At 35.0% G+C, this 23,184-nt stretch overlaps 2 protein-coding genes across 3 annotated transcripts in view; one reads left to right on the top strand and one right to left on the bottom strand.

The window, feature by feature from the left end:
* FANCL (FA complementation group L) overlaps positions 1–14,866 on the top strand; it is an 85,196-nt gene extending 70,330 nt beyond the window's left edge. For both annotated transcript variants that reach the window (XM_047068092.1, XM_047068093.1), the window contains 7 exons: positions 6,921–7,071; positions 11,282–11,365; positions 11,851–11,896; positions 11,975–12,056; positions 12,898–13,014; positions 14,333–14,404; positions 14,716–14,866. In XM_047068092.1, the coding sequence (XP_046924048.1) occupies positions 6,921–7,071; positions 11,282–11,365; positions 11,851–11,896; positions 11,975–12,056; positions 12,898–13,014; positions 14,333–14,404; positions 14,716–14,751 (588 nt within the window). In that variant the 3' untranslated portion in view covers positions 14,752–14,866. The remainder of the gene's footprint in view (positions 1–6,920; positions 7,072–11,281; positions 11,366–11,850; positions 11,897–11,974; positions 12,057–12,897; positions 13,015–14,332; positions 14,405–14,715) is intronic.
* VRK2 (VRK serine/threonine kinase 2) overlaps positions 14,789–23,184 on the bottom strand; it is a 103,761-nt gene continuing 95,365 nt past the window's right edge. Inside the window, exon 13 of the mRNA XM_047068091.1 lies at positions 14,789–15,125. Within this exon, the coding sequence (XP_046924047.1) occupies positions 14,823–15,125 (303 nt within the window). The 3' untranslated portion in view covers positions 14,789–14,822. The remainder of the gene's footprint in view (positions 15,126–23,184) is intronic.

Genomic DNA, 23,184 nt, shown 5'->3' with positions numbered 1-23,184 from the left:
AATGAATAATTTACACATTATGTAATTATCCCTCCCCACCCCCCCATTATTTTATTATAAATTTTAAAACCCACAAAACATTGAAAGAGTTTATGGTGAATATACTCCTATATCCACCACTTAGATTCTACAGTTAATATTCACTATTCTGGCTTCGTCACTTACCTTTCCATTTGTGCATCTCTCCATTCATCAGTGTATCTGAGTTTTGGTGCCTTTCAAAATATTTTGCAGGTGTCTGAGATCTTTCTCCAAAATACTTCAGTATGTCTGCATTAACTAGAATTTAGGTCTTGGTAAAATTTGGAAACAATGAAATGAATAATCCTAAGTGTAGCATAAGTTTCTGTGAATGAATATACGCATGCAGTCCATTTTCAAGATGCAGAACATTACCATTATCTTGGCTCTTTTATCTCTTCCCAGTAAATACTATTGTATTGATTTTTCTGAACCATGCCTTATTTATGTCTGTACCAGATTTAATATAAATAGAAGTGGACACTGTGTTCTCTTTGTAGATAGCCTCATTTCACCTGGCATATTTTTGAAATTCATCCATGTTGTGACATGTGTCACAATTTTTATTTTGTTTATTCCTGAGTAGTAGTCCATTACATGAATATACTGGAGTTTATTCTATCTTTTATTAATGGACATTTGGACTTGTACTGATTTTTTGCTCTTTGAATAAAACTGTTCTGAACGTTCTTGTATAAGTCTTACTATGGGCATATCTTTTCACTTCTGTTGGAGTGGAATTGCTAGGTCTTAAGATAGGAATAGATTTAGTTTTTACAGAAGGTGTCTGATCTTTTCAAAAGTGGTTATGCCATTTTACATGCTCAGCAGCATATGAGAGTTTAGGTTGTTTACATCTTCACTGACATTTGATATTTTATTTTAATGTTACCACTTAATATTAGTATTCTTTTTCCTGAGTTTTTCTTTGATTCAATTTTAAATTTATTTTGCACATTGCAAATTTGCCTACCCCCCCACCTCAAAAAGTCCCCCAAAACCTTAAAATGGTAGCTTTGGTGAGATGGGAAACTACCTTGGTAGTTCATTCAGTTGAGCATGTGACTCGATTTTGGCTCAGGTCTTGGCCCTGAGGTCGTGGGATTGAGGCCCACCTCAGGCTCTGTGCTGAACCTGGAGCCTCCTTGGAATTCTCTCTGTCTTTGTCTCTCTCTGTCCCTTCCCCCCACTCACACGCTCTAAAATAAAATAAAAAAAAAAGAACTTGGCAATTTTTATTTTTGAACATTTTTTAGAAAACTTGCAAAATATTTAACTTTGTTACTAATTTAGGTCATATTATAGTGCGCTCTTTTGGCATTTATGATGTATATAGAATATTTAATGACATTGTTAGAAATAGGATTTATAAATGTTTCTTTTTCAATTTCAGTAGGGAAATCAATTAGGAGTAAGAGTTTGTGAATGATTTAATGGATAAAAGAAGCAGTTAGAGAAAAATCTGTTAGTTTTTCAGATAGCTTACTGATGTAATAGTTTTAATGTCTACCTCTTAAGTTCATTGAAATTTCTAAGTTTAATGTTTGTGTCCCACTTTTCACCTTTTTTGGCTTTTTTTAATCTACCTCATGTGACTAGCAAAATCTGATGATGACTTTTAGGATTTAAAATTTACTACCTCTGTAATTACCAACTGACTTCTAGTTTCAGGGTTATTGTTGTATTTTTTCTTACTGCCATTTTCTTTGGATCTTTCATTTTCTGTTCAAAATGCAGAATTAGTTTTAAGTAGAACTGTGTTAAGTAGAACCCCGTTTACAGTCAGGCATGCCAGAAGTGGACATTGCTCCTTTCAAATGGAAGATGTCACTGTGAAAATACTGTGTGGCTATTTTGGTTTTTGGTTAACTTTTCTTGGGTTTACAGTGAAATAGGTAATTATCGATTTTAAAAATACAGATCTAGTTACAAATGGAGAGAAAGGAAAGAGACATTATGGTACTGACTTTGGAAAAGAAGAGTCTTTTGAACAAATGGTATTGAGAAATAGGTTATCCACATGAAAAAGGGAAATTGGACCCTTACCTTGCATTTGTACACAAAAACTAACTCAAAATAAAGACTTAAATATAAGACCTGAAAGTATAAAACTCCTAGTAGAAACAAAGGGGGAATACTTCTTGACATTAGTCTTGATAATGATCTGTTGATTATGACACCAATAGCAATGACAACAAAGCAAAAAGAGACAAGTGGGACTGTATCAAACTAAGGGACTTCCTGCACAATAAAGGAAACAATTGGCAGGATGAAAAGGCATCCTATAGAGTTGACGATAATACTTGAAAACAATGTATCTGATAAGGGGTTAACATCCAAAATACATAAGAAACCTCTCAGCAGCAAAAAAAACAAATAACCTGGTTAGAAAATGGGCAAAGGACTTGAACAGATACTTTTTCAAAGATGACCTACAAATCGCCAACAGAGATATGAAAAGATGTTCAACTTCATTAATTATCAAGGAAATGCAAATCAAAACTAAAATGAGATACCACCGTACAACTGTTAGGATGGCTATTGAAAACAAACCAAAAAAACGGGGTGCCTGAGTGCCTCATTCAGTTAAGCATCTGACTTCAGCTCAGGTTATGATCTCACGGTTCATGAGTTTGGGCCCCACGTCGGGCTCTGTACCGACAGCTGAGTCTGGAGCCCGCTTCAGATTCTGTGTCTCCCTCTCTCTCTGCCTGTCCCCAGTTCGCACTCTGTCTCTGTAGACCTCTCTCCCTCAAAAATAAACAAATGTTAAAATTAAAAAAAAAAAAAAGTGAAATAAATGCCAAGTGTTACAGGATGTGGAGAAATTGGAACCCTGTATGTACACTGTTGGTGGGAGTGTAAAATGGTATGGCAACAGTGGAAAACAGTGTGGATGTTCCTCCAAAAAGTAAGTAATATAACTGCTGTATGACCTAGCAATCCCACTTCTGAGTATATATCCAGAAGGGCTAAAATCAGAATCTCAAAGAGCTACCTGTACCTCCATGTTCATTATAGTGTTATCACAATAGCAAAGAGACAGGAAAAAATCCCAGTGTCTATCAACAAATGAATGTGATATGTAAGAAAAGATAGTATATACGGACAGCCTGAAAGGAGAAAATCCTGCCAGTTGCAAAAATACAGATGAATCTAGAGGACATTATGCCAACTGAAATAAACCAGTCACAGCAGGACAAATATTGCATGTTTCTAACATGAAGTATCTAACTTAGTCAAACTCACACATACAGAGACTACAGTAGTGGTTGCCAGGGGTCTGGAAGGTGGAGGAAGGGTGGAGTTGTTGTTCGGTGCGTGTAAAGTTTCAGCTCTGGTAGATGAACAAATTCTAGAGATGTACTGTACAACATAATACTTATACTTAACAATACAGTATTGTGCATTTCAAAACTTGAGAGGGTAGACAGAGCTTATGTTAAGTCCCCGCTGAAAACCCCCTGAAAAAGACACGAGGAACCTTTGGGGAAGTGTTGGATAGGTTTATTACTTTGATTGTGATGATGGTATCAGGTTCTACCGCACATGCTCATATTCATCAACTTGTACACATTAAATATGTGCAGTTCTTTGTATATCGCTTACATCTGAGTAAAGCTATTAAAAAATCAACGTACCGTCCAGCAATTGGATTATTGTATATATATCTGGTGATCAATATCTTATTATAAACAAAGAAACTATAGTATCACATCTGCAGAATACAAAAATCAATTTAATTGCAGTGTAAATAATGAGTTTTAGGAGACTGTGACTAAAGGAAGAAAATTTAGTTACAAGGTTGTTTTAGTGATCTAGTTAACTAGTAATCTGTGCTTAGATTTCTGGTTTGCACAATAGGGCAGGTAGTATCCCCTGTCACCTGGGGGGATGGGGGGCGTGGACCTAGGAGGGTTGGATTTCTCTGGGAAGATCATGAGATCAGGGTGGAGCAAGAAGTCTCTTAGCAGTGTGGAGATTATCTATATAGTGATGGTTGAGCAGTTCTGGAGTTGTCTGTTTGGCCTAAAGATTTTGGGAATGATCATGTATAGAGAGGGTGCTTACTGAAGCTTGGAGTAGTAAATATACCCATGGAAAGTATTTCAATTTACTCTGTGTAAACATATCTATGTATACATGTTAAACAATGTTAATTGCAAGCCACAATAAAGAACTGTGGTTTTAATCAGTAACATAAAACATAATTTGCAAACTACTTGTAAATAACAGTAGCCTTAATAAATAGAATGATGGTCATAAATGATTATTTTTATATCAAGTAGTTGACTTCAATTTACTTAAACAAATATTTATTGAATAGCTTTTGGAGTTTGTGTTGCTGTCTTAAGTGGTGGTATTACAAAGAAAAAATATCACTGAGAACTGCACTTAAGTTGTTTTGTTATAAACCAGGAAGTGGTAGTATCAGGTTTACAGAATACAAATATCAACTTAATTGCAATATAAATAATGGGAGTTAGGGGAATATGACTAGAGGGGGGAAAAACCAGTTAGAAGGTTGTTTTAAATGGTTTTATGAGGCACACTGATATGTTCAGTGTTACATTTTAGATAGGGTACTCCGCAGTAGGGTATTAGAAGATAGTGATGGCATGTCTGGATATGGAAACAAGAAAAAGGGGGTTATTTTATATACTTTTTACTGTCCTCTGCAAGGACTTGTTTATTTTTTTAAGGGGGTTATCCTAATAGTACATAAAAATATTAGGGTAAATAGAGTTATCAAGAAATTTGCTAAAAATAGAATCAGGTCTTTAGTTAATGAATTTATTAGGTGTAAAAAACAATCTGCAGGGATCCCAACTGGTTTCTTGTTTGCATAGCTAAAGAATTGTGGCACATTTAATGAAAGAGGAGATAAAGTGCAGCCCATAGTAAAGTCAAAACAAAACTTGGAAGTTTGGTTTCTGATTTCCGGATTCTGGCATCTAAATTTATAGATAAGTATGGCATATTGGAAGAGAACAGGTATGCTAAAAGGGATCCTAAAAGGTTATTTGCAGGTATTAAGCTCTCGTTACTACTCTTACTTTTCTCCCCTGTGTATAGAAGGTTAGAAGAGTTGAAACTAGCTTTGTGAAACTGAGCCATGAAATCATCTAAGTGTGAACCCTGACTGAAGTGATGGGATGAAATGGGTTTTCCTTAAGTACATATGAGTACAAAATATACCTTTAAGGAAGTGAGTACTTCCTTTTCATCTCACTTATGGTATACTGTGTTCTTGCATTGTTGTCTTGTATCTGTTTTTGGATAAATAATGTTGGTAGAATTTCCAGTAATGTTTTTAAAATGTGTTTTGCTTATTTGAAACAATAAGATCCTTAATTCTTAAACTTTTAGTTTTGATGGCTTTTTATATAAAATATTCAGCAAGTATTGGTATCATTTAAACATACTATTTTATGAGAAACTCTTTACTTGAGTTGAAAGTAATTATAAATTGATTTTTAAAATCAGTAATGGCTTTAGTTCTTATCATTAGTGAAAATGTATTTAAGTTAATTCCCATAGAATATTGTCTGAAATAACTGAATTCAGACGTTGGCTAAAAGTTTAGCCTCAGAAGAAATTTTAAACCTAGTCTATAATATTGTATTCCATATTTGAAAATAGAATCTTAAAAGAAATAATAAATCTTAAAAGTTCTCATCACAAGGGAAGAAAAAAATTCTCAAAACTTTATAGTGTGACAGACTTATTGTGATTGTTTTACGGTGTATACAAATGAATTATGCTGTACACCTGAAACTAATATGATATACGTTGATTTTTTTACCTCAAAAAAAAAAAAAAAGAACCTCATAGAATTCACAGATGCCTTCCTAGTAATGAATAGTCTCTATTAAATCCAGTGCTTCTGGATTTATATCAGTATTTGGCAGTGCTTAGATGCTCCACACAGTACCTGTGTGTGAGAAAAGACATTTCTAGGGATGACATCTGTAAAGTTTCATTACAAGCATTAACAGATAAACATTTGCAATTGATTATGATAATAGGGAACACTACTTTCAGCCCCAATTAAACAGTATTCCCCTCCTACCGAAAGATGCATTATTCTCATTAATAGATCTGTATTACAAAAAAAATGTACTCCATTATTATTTGAATTTAATCAATAAAAACCTTGTAGAGAAAATATATGTAGAACCTTTCTATACTCTTTGCCTAATTAAGTCTGTAAAGTTAATAATGTGTAATCAAATTACAAGTGGTGCTGCATTTAACTTGATAACTGCACAAACTAGATAACTTGACAACTTTCATACTAAAATTGTATAGACTCTATGCTCAATATGTATATAGTATATTCATTAAGAAAGTACACACATGTTATCTTGTATTAGTAGTTACTATTCTATAAATACAGTACAAAATACATCATAATAAAAATAAATATGGTCTTTAAAAAACAATTCCTGGGGCACCTGGGTGGCTCAGTCGGTTAAGCATCTGACTTTGGCTCAGGTCATGATCTCACGGTTCATGAGTTCGAGCCCCACATTGGGCTCTGTGCTGACAGCTCAGAGCCTGATGCCTCCTTCAGATTCTGTGTCTCTCTCTTTCTCTGCCCCTCTCCTGCTTGTGATCTCTCTCAAAAATAAACAAACATTAAAAAATTTAAAAAAAAGAAACTATTCCTGGTAAGATGCACAGTCCCAATGACAGTCAAAAAATTCTATTAATGCTAATGGAGGTGAAGAGCTATGAAGCAGGGACAGTTAGTTGACTCTTTTTTACTAGGGTAGTTTTAGCTGAAGTGAAACAGAGCTTAAAATTTCTAAATTGAATGATATTTTAAGTGAAAAATTATCTGTTGTTGATACGAGTGTCATGCAACTTACTCTGCTTTTATCTGTCTTTCACAGAGCTCTTTAATAAGCATTTACGGTCAGTTTTTGGCAGCCTTAGAATCACTGAAAGCATTCTGGGATGTTACAGATGAAATCGACGAGAAGACTTGGGTACTGGAGCCAGAAAAACCTACACGGAGTGCAACAGCACGCAGGATTGCACTGGGTAGGGAAAAGGGATTAAGGAGGCTTTCTGTTTGTTTAGATGTTGGATTATACTTTGTATTACTAAGGAAAATGGAGCTCAAGAGGACATTGGACCCTTAGGTGAGACTTTTTTTGCATGAAGTCAACTATTTAAGCTCTGATTTAGCCCTGTGTATTTGAATGTAAATATTTCAGGAGAAAGGGCAAGTACTAAGGTGTTTCATTATAAAAGGTGATGATCCAATGGCAGTATCATTCAGAGATCCTGTATAATCAACTGTTAAGTAGCTCAGAAATAGTGGAACCGGTTTTTCAGAACTTCCATTATTTGGGAAAAGAAACTGTTAGAAATAGGGGCACCTGGGTGGCTCAAGTCGGTTAAGTGTTGGACGTCACCTTAGGTCATGATTGTACAGTTTGTGAGTGCAAGCCCCGCACTGGGCTCTGTGCTGACCGCTCAGAGCCTGGAGCCTACTTTGGGTTCTGTCCCCCTCTCTCTCTCTGCCCCTCCCTCACTCGTGCTCTGTCTTTCTCCTTCAAAATTAAATAAACATTAAGAAAAAAAATTTTTTTTTTTTTAAAAAGAAACTGTTAGAAATAATGAAATCTTCATCCATGAAACTAGACAAGATTAATATCAACAGATCTGGGAATATTTTCTGATGAACTTTAGAGGATGAAAGGATCTGAAGTGGGCCGTGCATGCCATTGAAGAGTAAACAGGAAGCACAAAATAATAATTAAATATATTTTAAGTATTTACTATAAATATATGTGACATTAATGAATAAGATGTGGTACAACTGTGAATACCCCTGCAACATTACCATATTCTTTATTATAAAATTACTGTTTTATGTATTTTCATTATGAGCAAGCCATATATGAAGTCAGTTTTGAGTTCAGCCTCTCCAGATTTTAGATGTTTTAAACTATGTTTCAGTTCACAGTAAATAGTGTGGTTAGGTGATTATATGATATCTATTTGTGTCTTCCCTTCTCTCTCTTTTTTTTTTTTTTTTTAGCCTAAATAAATATATTGTTAAAAGACATATGTTCTGAAAGATATTATGAAATTCTGTTGTGAGTCCTATCCACATTAGCAATTTTTATGGTTTCTCCCCAGGCATAATAGATTATCTTGGAGAAAATAAGTAACATGTAATTATGAGAAAAGGAAGATACCGTTGTATAGCAGTTGTACAAATAGTATTGTTACTTAGTCTAAAAAGTTTAATCCATATTTAATTTTGAATAGTTGACCAAATAATGGTATATTTGTGAACAAATAGATATTAAGAATGAAAATAGTTTCTTCAAAATAGTGTAGTAATTTATTTTCTTCATAGCCCCATGTAAATAATTATTTTAATTAGGTAATGATTAAATATACTTTTATTATATATCTCATTGTTCAGCATAAACAACCTGCTTTTTAGTCACTTTCTCTGTATTTACCTAGCTCTTTTTTATCCCCTTTCAGGCACTGATATGCCTTTTGAAGACCAAGTTTTCAGCAAACTAATTGAGATATATTAAATAATATACTCATTATTAAGTGAAGCCATTAGTATATGACATAGCTAAAGGCTAATATGGGATTTGTGTTCATGGTAAAGAATGTATAACCAAATGAGATTATAGCACTTTTATGTTTTATATATCATTTTTACTTGATTACCTTTTTGTCAGATCTGTAATAATTGTGTTCATATTGTTGTCAACCTTAACCAAAAGTTAATGTTATGGTGTGTAGAATTTATTAAGTCCTTTTTACTGTAAAAATAAAATCCAAATACCCTTATACAATTATACTATGTGCCTTTAAAAGTAAAACTTCTGAAATCCATACAATATTCCAGTATAGATAGAACTTATGAAAGAATCTAGTGCCAAGTAGAAATAGATTTTTCTTAGATCCTATAAACTAGGTTAGTTGTTTGTTATTAAACGAACAGTTTCAGTTTAATGTGAATTGAGTCCGTTGTTGAAGTGGAAAGCTTCACAATGAGCAAAAGAATTCAGAAAATGTTTTTTAAAAATATTTAAATTTCAGTTGACATAAAATGTAATTTTGGTTTCAGGGGTACAATATAGTGATTCAACAGTTCCATGTTACTCAGTGATGATCAAGATAAGTTTTGATTTGTATTTTCCTGATGAAGAGTGATGTTGACCATGTGTCCATTGGCTATCTGCATGTCTTCTTGGGAAAAATGTCTGTTCGTGTCCTCTGTCCATTTCTTAACTGCATTATTCATTTTTGCGATGTTGAGTTTTATAAGTTCTTTATAGATTTTGGATACTAACCCTTTCTCAGATATGTCATTTGCAAATATCTTCTCCCAGTTTGTAGGTTGCCTTTTAGTTTTGTTGACCATTTCCTTTGCTGTGCAGAAGCTTTTTATTTTGCTGAAGTCCCAATAGTTTATTTTTGCTTTTGTGTCCCTTACCTCAGGAGACATCTCTAGAAAGAAGTTGCTACAGCCACCGTCAAAAGGATGTTCTCCTCTAGGATTTTTATGGTTTTAGTTCTCACATTTATTTAGGTCTTTCATCCATTTGGAATTTACTTTTATGTTTGGTGTAAGAAATAGTCCAGTTTTTCCAACATCATTTGTTGAAGAGATTGTCTTTTTCCCAATGGATATTATTTCCTGCTTTGTCGAAGATTAATTGACCATATAGTTATGGGTTTATTTCTGAGTATTCTGTTTTGTTCCATTGATCTATATTTTGTGCCAGTACTACACTGTTTCGATCACTACAACTTTGTAATATAATTTGAAGTCTGGAATAGTGATACCTCCAGCTTTGCTTTTCTTTTTCAAGGTTGCTTTGGCTATTCAGGGTCTTTTCTGGCTCCATACAAATACCAGGGTTGTTTTTCTAACTCTGTGTAAAATGCTAATGGTAGTTTGACAGGGATTGCATATTAAATGTGTAGATTGCTTTAGGTAATAAAGACATTTTAGCAATATTCATTCTTCTAACCTATGAGCATGGAATGTCTTTCCATTTTTTTGTATCACTGTTTCCCTTCATCAGTGTTTTATAGTTTTCAGAGCACAGGTCTTTCACCTCTTTGGTTAGGTTTATTCCTAGGTATCTTTTTTTTTTTTTTGGTGTAGTTGTAAGTGGGATTGATTTCTTAATTTCTCTTTCTGCTGCTTCATTTTTAGTGTATAGAAATGCAACAGATTTCTGTATGTTGATTTTGTATCCTGTGACTTTACTGAATTCATATATAAGTTCTAGCAGTTTTTTGGAGGAGTCTTTTGGGTTTTCTCTATGGAGTATCAGAAAGTTTTACTTCCTTGCTGATTTGGATACCTGATATAAGTGAGATGTTAAAATTCCCTGCTATTACTGTGTTATTATCAATTAGTTCCTTTATGTTTGTTATTGTTTTATATATTTGGGTGCTTTCATGTTGGGTGCATAGATATTTACAATTGTTAGATATTCTTGTTGGATTGTCCCCTTTATTATGATATAGTGCCCTTCTTCATCTCTTGTTACGGTCTTTGGTTTAAAGTCTAGTTTGTCCAGTATAAGTATTGCTACTCTGGCTTTCTTTTGACATCCATTTGTGTAGTAAATATTTCTCTTTAAGTCTAAAATGAGTCTCTTGTAGGCAGAATATAGATAGGTCTTAACTTTTGTTTATCCATTCTGACAACCTCTGTCTTTTGATTGGAGCGTTTAGTCCACTTCATTGGAAGTGATTATTGATAGAAAATGTTTCGATAAAACTCCATAAAACTGAAATCATAATTTATTGTATGCTGGTCTTTTTACATCTGACCATAATTGTGCTTTCCAAGAAAGTTATGGAAGTCACTTTGATAATTATTTCTTGAACTTGTGATTTCTTTTAATATTAAAGATCTATCACTCTATAAAAAATTTTTATTTAAGCTAAAATAGAATTCTGACCAGAATTTCACTAGAAATCAATTAACTTAATGGATTGACTCTGTATTTTAAAACTTTAGATGGATCCCCAAATCTTTATTCATAATCATAATTTCAAAGTGCATTTCTTTTAGACTATAAAATTATATTTATAAATATATTTTATAAATAAATACATTTATATATTTATTGAAACCCATAACACATTGGCTAATCTTTCCTGTGGTACAGTAAGTACCCAGACAGATACTGCTTTATTTTTTATTTGATGAACTTCTACTTCTATAAACTTTAATGTTCTTTTATTCTAGGGAATAATGCTTCAATACATATAGAGGTTGACCCCAAGCATCCTACTATGCTTCCTGAGTGCTGCTTTCTTGGAGCTGACCATGGTATGAGATCTCCTATTTAAATGTTTTTAACAGTCATAAAATTCTTGTCTTTCACTGTTAAAATATTCTAAAATATTAACATATGGTAATTATTTTAAATGAAAATGTTTCATCATTCTGAACTGTGTAGTTTTGTGTTTTTTTAAGTAGATGATTTAGATTTTCCAGTCAAATAATTAGCAAATTCTGTGTTTTAACAAGAGAGTATATTACAGAGTTGCTAAGAGATCTTAGAAGTTTTCATCAGAAAATAATTTGTAACTACATGTGGTAATAGGTATTAACTGAATTTGTAGTGATCATTTTGCAATACACACACATACCAAATCATGATGTTGAAACCTAAAAGTAATACAATATTATATACCAATTATATCTCAGTTAAAAAAAAAATTCTGTGCTAAATGTGGCTTTACAAAGCAAGAGCTGCAGACACTACATTTTTAAACGTTTTTTTCTTTTTTTTTTTTTTTAAATCTCTGAAGTGGTAAAACCTCTTGGAATTAAGCTGAGCAGGAACATACATTTGTGGTAGGTATTTTTTGTAACACAATGTTTATTTTTCTATTATTTTGCAAATTTAATAACAATTTTTTTTCATGCTTTTAGGGATCCAGAAAATAGTCTGTTACAAAATTTGAAAGATGTTTTAGAAATAGATTTTCCAGCTCGCACTAACCTGGAAAAATCTGTAAGTTTTATGAGTGCTTTGATATTCCAAACAGCATAGCATAATGAAAGTTAAATGTTCTTCTTTTAGACACCAGAGAAAAATGAGGCTGAAAGGGAGGGAATTGGAAGAATATTGTAACAGACTTCTGAACTGCAAGTAACAGTAGCATCAAAGAATTTGTTAACCTTTGATTAGTGGTTTAAGTATACTTTTGTCATGGTCTTTGTAGCAATGAAGTGATTAATGACAGACATCTTTATTATTAAAAATAGGGGGAAAGGTCCAAAGTAGCTAATGAGATGTTTGGATATTCTAATACTATCTGCTTATGGATGATTGAAATAAAGTTTTAATTAGCTTGATGTATTTTGTGAAGGATGGCAGTACAGTTTTTGAAAATGAATAGATGTTACTGTGTTGCAAAAATGATAAACTTGGAATTGAGTTTTGATAAAGTTGCAGAGGTTGTAGACTATTAAAGTGGTGGGAATGTTTTTGTCTTCTTCCTTTAGTTAAAGAATTTTGAAGTTTAGTAATCATTAGCAAATGTCAGTTAGTATCTTTATATATTACATTGGCATAATATTGATGTACAATGTGGGAAATTTACTTAAGCCCCAAATAGAATCTGTTTTTAGTATATCTATGTGTATTACTTACTGGATGAAAAAGGAAGCACTCTTACAAATCACTTTTCTGAAGTGTTAAGCAGTGATGTAACTGTATTTTCTGTAAAGAATGCTATAGTTACCTTTATGAAAACTTTGAATGAAAATTTGATCTTGTCTATCCCATATTATTCTTACATTACCTTGTGTGTTTTAAACACTTGTGCTTATAAATATTTCTTCTTTTGAAGGATTTTTCTATGGATTGTGGCATTTGTTATTCATATCAACTTGATGGTGCCATTCCTGATCAAGTGTGTGATAATCCTCAATGTGCACAGCCTTTCCATCAAATATGCTTATATGAGGTAAAAAATAAAAATAACGCTGTTAAGACTATTTTGGCTACCATGACCTAGCAAGTCTGCATGTTGAAATATACAGAATCCAAAATCTGTTTAAGTGAATAGCAATCTCTTTTTTCCATTAGCTTCTTTACCAGTCCATTTCCAGATGCCGTGTGCTTTCATTTCTTCATCCTGGTTACTAATGAGTGAATAAATGTCCTAAAGTAGTATCCTAGGAAGGGAGAAAATGTATCCAGAATATATTCATGGGCTGCTTACTGATGCATAACAGATCAAATTGAAGCTACATTGGAATCTTTCAGTGAAAATCTCATGTGACCACAGTGCAAACTGTCACTCATCCAAGTGGGAGTAGTAGTGGTAGCAATAAGGTGAAAGGGAACTGGCACTAATGAGTGTCTGTTACTTTTCAAAGTATATTTAAGTATAGAATAAATGTAATAATCTTACTTTTGATATTGAGAAAAATGCGTTTTGTGATCTGGATATGTCACAGCACTCTCAGTGACATTTTATTTATTATTTACTATCTGTGAAGTCTGCTTTCATTCCTGTGTATAGTCATTTGATCTCTACAGCATTCATCTTAGGGCACAGTTGACATGATTATATATGCATGTATATATGAAACACCTTGCAGTTGTATAGTGCATTCAGTCTTCTTGAATATCACCTCTTGTTTTTGTGATTAGAGGTAGCAAGCAGTTGGTGTTACCTGCACTTTGAGAATGGAGAACTTAGAGATGTGAATTCACCTTCTATAAACTCACAAAATACCAGGTCTAATTATAGAGATACTCTTACGGGAACATGTGCTTTCTTTTATAATAATGAATATTCATTTAATTTTTAAAAATGGACTGCCTCGTGCTTATAATTAGTGGATTGAGAATTAACCCACTATTGGTGATTAAGACCAGAATTGAGACCTAAATTTTCACGAGCTTACGGTATCTTTTACAGCAAGAGTTCTTAATTTGTAATTAATGACTTCAGGTCAGGTCTGTGAACCCCATTGACTTGTGTACATTATTTTTGTGTCTATTTTGGATGTTGAGAAAATGCATAAAGGGGCCCATAATTTGGCTATAAACCAGTGGTATAGATCTCAATATTCGTGGTAGTCTCCCCTTATTATTCAGCATACTACTAGTCTGGTAGTGGCCAGGAAATGTCCCCCTTACTTTTTGTAAAAGAAAATTAAGAAGGTAAATCTTTTGGAATAAAAATATATGTAATCATAAAGGAAATGAATTTAGAGTATCTGTAATGTGTGATCATGCTGACATTGCTCCCTTTTTCTTTTTAAAATCTTCAGTGGTTGAGAGGACTGTTGACTAGTAGACAGAGTTTTAACATCATATTTGGTGAATGCCCATATTGTAGTAAGGTAAGGAAATCATTAATCAAATTTCATAAAATACGCCTAGCTTTTAATAGTGTGCTTTGGAAGATAGATAAGTATATAGTGTATCAGCTTATGCAAAACTTTTTGTTACTTCTGTTATTCTATGTGGTAAGAAAAAAAAAAAAGGGGTAAAATTGTCCCTGTCAATGACATTTTGTTTTTTAAATTGCTCCTTTGATCAAAAAAAGTTATTTTTCAAACTGTATCATGACACTGTTTTCTACAATAAACCAATCTTATTTTTTAGAATGTCCACAAACTTACTTTGTTAAATTGTATTCTCTTTTTACAAGCCAATTACCTTGAAAATGTCTGGGAGGAAATCCTAAAATAAGAATGTAACATTTCTGTGAAGAACTGGCAGCCTTAAGAATTATCAAAAGGATTTTATTTGATATCTTCAGAGAAAGTATAAAGTAAGACCTACTAAAATCAAAAGAAAAAGAACGATAAAGCCATAATAATACACGTCAGTAACTGTCTCTTCACTGAGAGTAGAGTCTCTGACCTCCATTCCGGTTGGAGAAGTATATGTATACCAAGATGAAGATCTTGAATTGTCGAGTATATACGGACTGATAAAATCTTGATATGGTTTGTAAAGTGAATTTGGGAACTGTATAGAGCTCGGTTTTTGTGGAGAACTGTTTCGTTCATTCAGAATTTGAGACTCACAGTACTTTTGTCTTCTCTTTGTGCTTTCCTATGGAAAAGTATATATATTGTGTTAGGTCTGAGTTGTCCTCATACTGTGTACTCTAAGAGTTCTAAATAAAACATGTTACACAAAACGAACAAATTTTTTGCATATTCTGAGAAGTTTTTTATAAAGTACTTATCCCATTAACCAACCCAAATCTAGTTAAACTGATTGGTTCTTTTAAATCAGGCAATAAGCCATCTTATAAATAATTTGTCCTCTAAAAATACAACGAACTATGAAACCTGAATTTTCTTGGCAAGACAAATCTTATGTGGGCAAGATAGTCACGATTAGAAAGCTTTTTGGTTATTAATAATTAGTGATTCTGAGGCAGCCGTGGCAGCAGAGCGAGATGTTGGTGGCAGTGCTGCACGTCCACAGAGCAGCCTCCTGCCTGGATTCCAGAGAATGACATCTCCCAATAACAGACCTTAAGAAGAAAGTTGGTTAAAATCCTTATTTGTCCTGAACGTTGATCCAAGAAAAGATGCTCATTTCCTAGCCAAAAAGGAAAAAGTCTCCACAGATTACAGTTTTGCAATGTTAAACTGGAATGCCTAGAAGCATACGACAAAATTTGTCAGAGGATGTTGCCAAAGACTCAAGAAGATCAACATGACCCTTGTTCTTTGATGGGGACTTAGAACACACTGTTTGGAAAGCAGCGTCAAGCTGTCCACCCGTGGAGGTATGAAGGAGGATATCATTATAAATAAACCTCCGAATACCCTCAGAGAAAATCAGGTATTTGTGAAATTCCATAAAGCAAGAAGCAAAATACCTATTTCTAAGAAGAATTAGCTGTTACTAGAATTCAGTTTCTGGAATGAGCCTGTCTCACGGAGGGCCTGATATATGTGAATTCAGAGCCTAGAACTCCCACAAGGAGCGGTGATTACATAGGGCAGTTATTGTTTAGCCAAACAAAAAAACAATTTTCCCCCAAACTGATCTATAGATTCAACACTGTCCCAGTCAAAATCCAATCAGGCTTTGGAAATGCAGTGGACCCAGAATAGCTAAAACAACCTTGACAGTCCAGAACAAAGTGGAAAAACATACTTCACAATTTGAAAACTAATCACAAAGCTAGACTAATCAAGACAGTATGGTCCTGGCACAGGGACAGGCATACAGATCAGTGGAATAGAATTGAAAGTCCAGAAGAAAACTCTCACATACATGAGGAATTGGTTTCCAACAAATGTACAAAGGCAATTCAGTGGGGACAGGTAATCTTCAACAAAGGTTCAGAGACAACTGGACATCCTTGTAAAAATATAAATTTAGACCTACTTCATTTTGTACAAAAATTGACCAGAACCAAATTGTAAATGTAAATATAGCTGAAATTTAAAACTTTAAGGAAAAACAGAAAATCTGTGATCTAGGGTCAGGTAAAGTGTTCTCTATAATATCAAACGTACAAAAGCAAATAAAAGTTTACATAATTGAAGGACATCATTTAAAAAATTCAAAGACAACTCACAGACTGGGAGAAAATTCTGCAAATCATTTATCTGATAAAGGATTTGTATCCAGAATACATAAAGACTTGAATAGACAGTTCTCTGAAAGCATATGAAAAGATGCTCAACATCACCAATTGCAAGAGAAATGCAAATCAAACTATAATGAGATATCATCTTACCCTTTAAGGCCATTATCAAAAGAACAGAAAATAACAAATGAAGATACAGAGAAATTGGAACCCTTGTGTACTGTTGAGAGGACTGTAAAATGGTGTAGCCATTATGGGAAACAGCACAGAAGTTCCTCAAAACATTAGAAGTAGAATTACCATATAATCCAGCAATCCTACTTCCGGGTATATATTGAGAACTCAAGTGTCTTGAAGAGATATATGTACACCCATGTTCATCATAGCATTATTCACAGTAGCCAAGAGGCAGAAGCAACCCAGATTCCTATGGGCAGATGAATAAAGAATATATACATATAATGGAATATTATGCAGCCTTAAAAAAGGAAATCCTGCCACATGCTACAATATGGATCAATCTTTGAGGACATTCTGAAGAGCAAATTAAGCCAGTCACAAAAGGACATCTATGATTCCACTAACACGAAATATCTAAAGAAGTCAAAATAACAGAAACAAAAAGGTAGTTGCCAAGGTAGAAGGTAGTTGGTCTGAAGTTTCAATTTTGCAAGATGTAAAAGTTCTAGAGATCTTTTGCACAATAGTGTGAATATACTTGGCACTACTAAACTACACGGTTAAGTTTAATGTTACTTTTTACTACAATAAAAAATAAAAATAGTCATTCCCAACCTTTATCATGACATGGAACCCTTTACCTGACCTACATGCCATATATTGGATAAAGGAATTGGCTGTTCACAACCAGAGGAAATGGCCCCAGGGTGGATATTGTGGCATGTCTCATAGAAAGCTCTGGGAACAGACCAACCACTGTAGACTGAATATTATTGATATATGCAAGTTCCAGGAATTTCTTAACACCATTCCTGTTAGCCAGAGCTCTTAATCAGTTTCCTGCTTTAATCTTAACTGGTTACGAGTTGTTCTGTTTCTGCTTCACTTTGGTGACCTGCCCTGCCCTGTCCTTGTACTATTTATCAAGTAACTTAGAAGGAAAAAATTAAAAAACAAGGCAAAATATTTCAATCTTCAACCATCTGATGTAATACCATCATTCTTCACAATAGCTACTTTCTTGACCTCTTCAAAGAGCCTTTTTTACCCCCCTGCAAGTCACTTTCAGGATGCAGTTTTAGAAGGCAAGAAGTAATTACCTTCTACATAAGGTATACAAAACAAAATAGAGGTCTTGAAGGAAGGCCCTTTAACTTTTCTACTTAGAAGAAATCATTGAAAGTCAAATAACTAACTTTAAGCTACTCTTTACTGCCTGAGAGCTAATAAAGACACACTATCCCAATTGTCCCAAAGTTTTCTCAGCTTTACAGGTGCCTAGCTGGCCCAGGGTGTACAGCACGTGACTTTTGATCTCAGGGGCATGAGTTCATGCCCCACATGGGTGTGGAGCCTACTTTAAAAAAAAAAAAATTGTCAGCTTTATTTGCTAAAGGCAAAATAATTACTCCTGTGGCCCCCTAAAGCGTTGTTCTCCCATAAAGAAAAAGAAATATGCCATCAAATTTTATATTTTTAAAGATGGAGAGCCACTAGTTAGCTAACAAGTAGCATTTACATATAATAACTTACATGTAGAAGTAGACGATATCCCCATCCAGGTAAGAACAGAAGTCAAGCTACTAAAATTTCAAGGTTGGCTACACACTAGAGAAGTCTGTGTACCTAGTCTCTCTTTAAGCAACAACTGATATCAAATGGGAAGGCTCTCATCTAAGGATTTAACCACCAGTTGTCTTCGGCTTACTAAGAGATCTGCTTGGGAAAGATAGTCTATGGCATAGGTTGTAAAATGTTGTGAGTTGCCTGTTTTGTGAATAAAGATTGATTGGAACACAGCCACACTCATTTGTATTTTACTGTGTATGGCTGCTTTTATACTGCAATGGCAGAGTTGAATTGTTTCTGACAAAGGCTAGGCTGTAAACCCAAAATATTTACCATCTGGCTCTTTACGAAAAGCTTTCTGGTCTGTGGCATAGTATTTCAAACATTAGAAAAAGCGTACAAATCATTTTGGGATCTTGTTAAAATACAGATTTCAGGGGAGCCTGGGTGGCTCAGGTGGTTAAGCCTCGACTTTGGTTCAGGTCATGATCTTGCGATTTGTGAGTTTGAACCCCACGCTGGCCTCTTCTGTCAGTGCAGAGTCTGCTTTGGATCCTCTGTCTTACTCTCTCTCAAAAATAACAAACATGAAAAATACACGTTTCATTCAGAAGGTCTAAGTTAAGACTTAGATTCTGTGTTTCTAAGAAGCTCCAGGTGATGCCAGTGCAGCTGGTTGGCACAGACTTTTAGTAGCAGAGGCTTAAGGCATACAATAATCCTAGTCAGTATAGTGTTTCTGAACCTGGGACACTTGTGCTCCATAGGACATTTAACAATTTCTGGAGACATTCTGGGTACTACAACTGGGAGGAAGTACTATTGGCATCTACTAGATAAAGGCCAGAGATGGCTTACAGTGTACAGAACAGCCAGCTCAGTAAGCCCAGAGTGGTGCTGCTGAGAAACCTTGAATTCTGAGCAAGTTATTAACCTTGAATGCACGTCAGAGTCAATTAGGAAGCTATGAAAAATACCAATACCCTTTTTAGTTCTAGCCATGAATAATGGGCATCAGATCTCCCCTCCTGCTGTGAAAAGCCCATGAAATGAATACAAACCAATAGAGTTGGACAAAATATATGAAGGAACTTATCACACAGAAAACAAGGCTGTGATTCTTGAGGAAAGGAAAACACCCAGACTGATAAAGGCTACGGTTTCAGATCTTTACCTTAGCCCAGCCTTCAAAAAGCCTAAATGAAGTGAAGACATGACTAATCAAGTTGAACCACCAATAAATTATTTGTCTGCCAGAACAAAAGTCAGTACTCTTTAAAGGAATACAATAAAATGTGGAGTTTCAAGAACTGACTAGCAGCCACGATATTCAGCGTATAATAAAACTTTTACGACACACAAGGAACAGGAAACTGTGACCCATAACTAGGAGAAGAAGAGAAATAGATGTGACCCAGATAGTAAAATTATCAAACAGGGACAATAAAACCACTACATAAGTATGTTCAAGGAATTAAATATAAAGTTAAACATAATTAGTGAACAGATCGAGAGAGCAGAGAAATGGGAAATATAAAATGCTTCTAGAATGGAAAAATACAATAAATGAAGTTAAACATCCACTGGTTAAATAGGTAGAGACCAGGCAAAGGACCAGAATGAAGCACAGCAAGATAAAAGACTAATTTGAAAAACGAACAGAGCCTCCGAAAAGGCCTGAGAGAAGGTAGACAATTCTAACTGCATGTATTTGGATCTCAGAGAAGAGGGATTGAGGCATGAAACAAATCCTAGCTGAAACTTTTCCAGTGATGACAATTACGAACCCACAGATGAAAAAAGCTCAATGAGCCCAAAGCAGAATAAACATAAAGACAACTATCTCTAGAAAACCAAAGATAAAAAGCAAATATTAAAAGCCAGAAGGGACACATTATATATAGGGTCAATGATAAGAATAACTGCTAACTTCTCATCGGAAAAAAACACAAGACGACAAGACACATTTTTAAATTCAGAACGAAAAATCTCATGTCAGGTGAGGCCTTCACAATGAAGGTGAGGGGCATCTAGTTCCAGCCAAGACAGTAAGTACATTCTACTTTATTCCTTCTAATTACTACTAAAGATTTTAGACAAAAATTAATACCTTCTGAAAGTTGTAGAATAGAAGGCAGACTGGATAAGGACCTTAGAACACACAGAATGACCCAGCCCCAAGTCTCATCCCAACCACCTTTTTTTTTGATGCCTATTTATCCCAGCCTGGGCCACAATGCACTCTACAATTGGAAAACAACACTGTGCACACAAAAAAGTCCAGGAAAAGCCTGTTGTCTTTAAACAGTGGATCAGCAGGAAGGCAAGTATACAGTTCAGAACACTTGTCTCCTATACCTGCTGTACTTTAGGTGAACACATGAAAGAAGCTGTACCCTTCCCACTTCCCACTAGGGGTTGTGGAAACTGGGGTAGAGTCCTGTCAGGTGTCACCACCATGCGTTAACCAGGAAGCACACCTACCCTTCCCCACCAAGCACTGAGGAGACTGAAGTGGAGCCCTGTCAAAAGACCAACCCTACACTAACAAAGCAGTACCCTCTCCACTGGCGTTATGGAAATTATGAGACAGAGCCCTGTCAATGCCCAGCCTGTACTACTGAGCACTGACTTCTCCTTCCCTCTCTCCCAGACACTCTGGAGACCAAAGGGTAGAGCCTTGTAGACTGTCCTTCCCTGCACTCACACAACATAAGTAGTGCCTCTCTTCCTCTGCAACAGACACTGTGGACATTGTGCAGTAGAGCCCTAAGGACCATGCCCAGCCTGCATTAAGCAAACATTAGCAAAAAGCAGCAACCCTCTATTTCTCTTTGGCCTCAAATGTGGATAGGAGCCCAACTGACCCATCACTGTCATGCATTAAAAAAAAAAAAAAAAAAAAAGTATACCTCACATCCTTCTAGTTAGAAAACCTTGTTCTCAGGAATAGAACTACAAGAGAGCTAACTAGCCAAGCTATAGAAAAAAAAATCAATAATACCACAAACCAATGGGATCTGATAATATTTATAGAGCACTACACCTCAAAACAGTAGAATTCATGGTCTCTTTAATCTCTCATTAAGACCATACCCTGGGTCAAAAATAAACCTTAACAAATTTGAAATGATACAAAATATGTTCTCAGACAATAATATAAATTAGAAATCAGTAACAAAGAAAATGGAAAAAATCTTCACTTAGAAATTAACACACTCCTAATAGCCAAGGCATCAAAAGAAGTCTCATGAAAAAGTACAAAATTAAAAATACTGGGATGCCTGGGTGGCTCAGTTGGTTAGGCATCCAACTTCAGCCCAAGTCATGATCTTGCAGCTAGTGGGTTCGAGCCCCACATCAGCCTCTCTGCTCTCAGATCCTCTATCTCCCCCTCTCTCTGCCCCTCCCCAACTTGCTCTCTCTCTCTGAAAAACAAATCAACGTTAAAAAATAAGTAAAATTAGGGGCACCTGGGTGGTGCAGTCGGTTAAGCAACCAACTTCTGCTCAGATCATGATCTCACAGTTCCTGAGTTTGAGTCCTGCATTGGGCTCTGTGCTGACAGCTCAGAGCCTGGAGCCTGCTTCTGATTCTGTGTCTCCCTCTCTTACTGCCCCTACCCTGCTCATGCTCTGTCTCTGTCTCTCAGAAATAAATAAATGTAAATAAATAATAAAATTATAGGTACAAGAAAAGTACATTACATAAGGATTTACGGGATACAGTTAAACCAATACCTAATAGGACATTTATAGCATTAAATACCTACATTAGAAAAAATGAAAGGGCTCAAACAATAGTCTAACCTTCTACCTAAACTAGAAAAAGGAAAATAAACCAAAAATTAAGTTGAAACAAAGAATAGGAAAATCTGCCCAGTCTAAATCCAGCCTGTTTTGTAGAGTTACCAACTAAGAATTAATTTTAAATTTTTAAATGGTTGGAACATTTTCTGATTGGAAAATTTTATGGAATTCAAACTTCAGTGCCATAAAATTTTGTTGGAACTCAGACTCATTTGTTTACATATGGTATATGATACTTTTGTACTATGGTATACAGCTGAATAGTTGTAACAGAGAGCATGTGACCTATAAAACCTAAATATTTAACTATTTGGCTGCTTGCAGAGAACTTTGACTACTCTTGAAATTGAATCCATAGTGAAAAGGAGAAATCTCTAGGCCCAGATGGTTTCACTGGAGAATTCTCTAAAATACTTTATTTACTTTAAAAAATTTTTAAGTGTTTATTATTGAGAGAGTGTGAGCACGGGAGGAGCAGAGAAAGCGAGAGACAGAATCTGAAACAGGCTCCAGGCTCTGAGCTGTCAGCCCAGAGCCCCATGTGGGGCTTGAACTCATGAGCGGTGAGATCATGTCCTGAGCCAAAGCCGGAAGCTTAACTGACTGAGCCACCCAGGTGCCCCTCTAAAACATTTTAAAAAGAAACAACATGAATTCTACTAATTCTGTTCCAGAAATTAAAAGGAGGAAGACTTGTCAACTCATTTTATGAGGCCAGCACTACCGTGATACCAACACCGGATAAAGACAGTAGAATAAAAAGAAAGCTACACACCAGTAGTCCTCATGAACAGGTGTAAAAGTTCTCAACAAAATACTAGGAAATTGAACCTAGCAACATATGAAAAGAATTCTACACCATGTAAGACTAGAGGGGTGCCTGGGTGGCTCAGTCAGTTGAGCATCCGACTTTGGCTCAGGTCATGATCTCACAGTTTGTGAGTTCAAGCCCCATGTTGGGCTCTGTGCTGACAACGCAGAGCCTGGAGCCCGCTTCAGA

Source organism: Lynx rufus, unplaced genomic scaffold (genome assembly GCF_022079265.1).
Source record: "Lynx rufus isolate CCGP_SWC_20201006 ecotype Redwood Valley unplaced genomic scaffold, mLynRuf1.p SCAF_8, whole genome shotgun sequence".
NCBI classification, from domain to species: domain Eukaryota; kingdom Metazoa; phylum Chordata; class Mammalia; order Carnivora; family Felidae; genus Lynx; species Lynx rufus.
The sequence above is the reverse complement of the archived record's forward strand: the minus strand, read 5'-3'. Positions and strand labels throughout refer to the sequence as shown.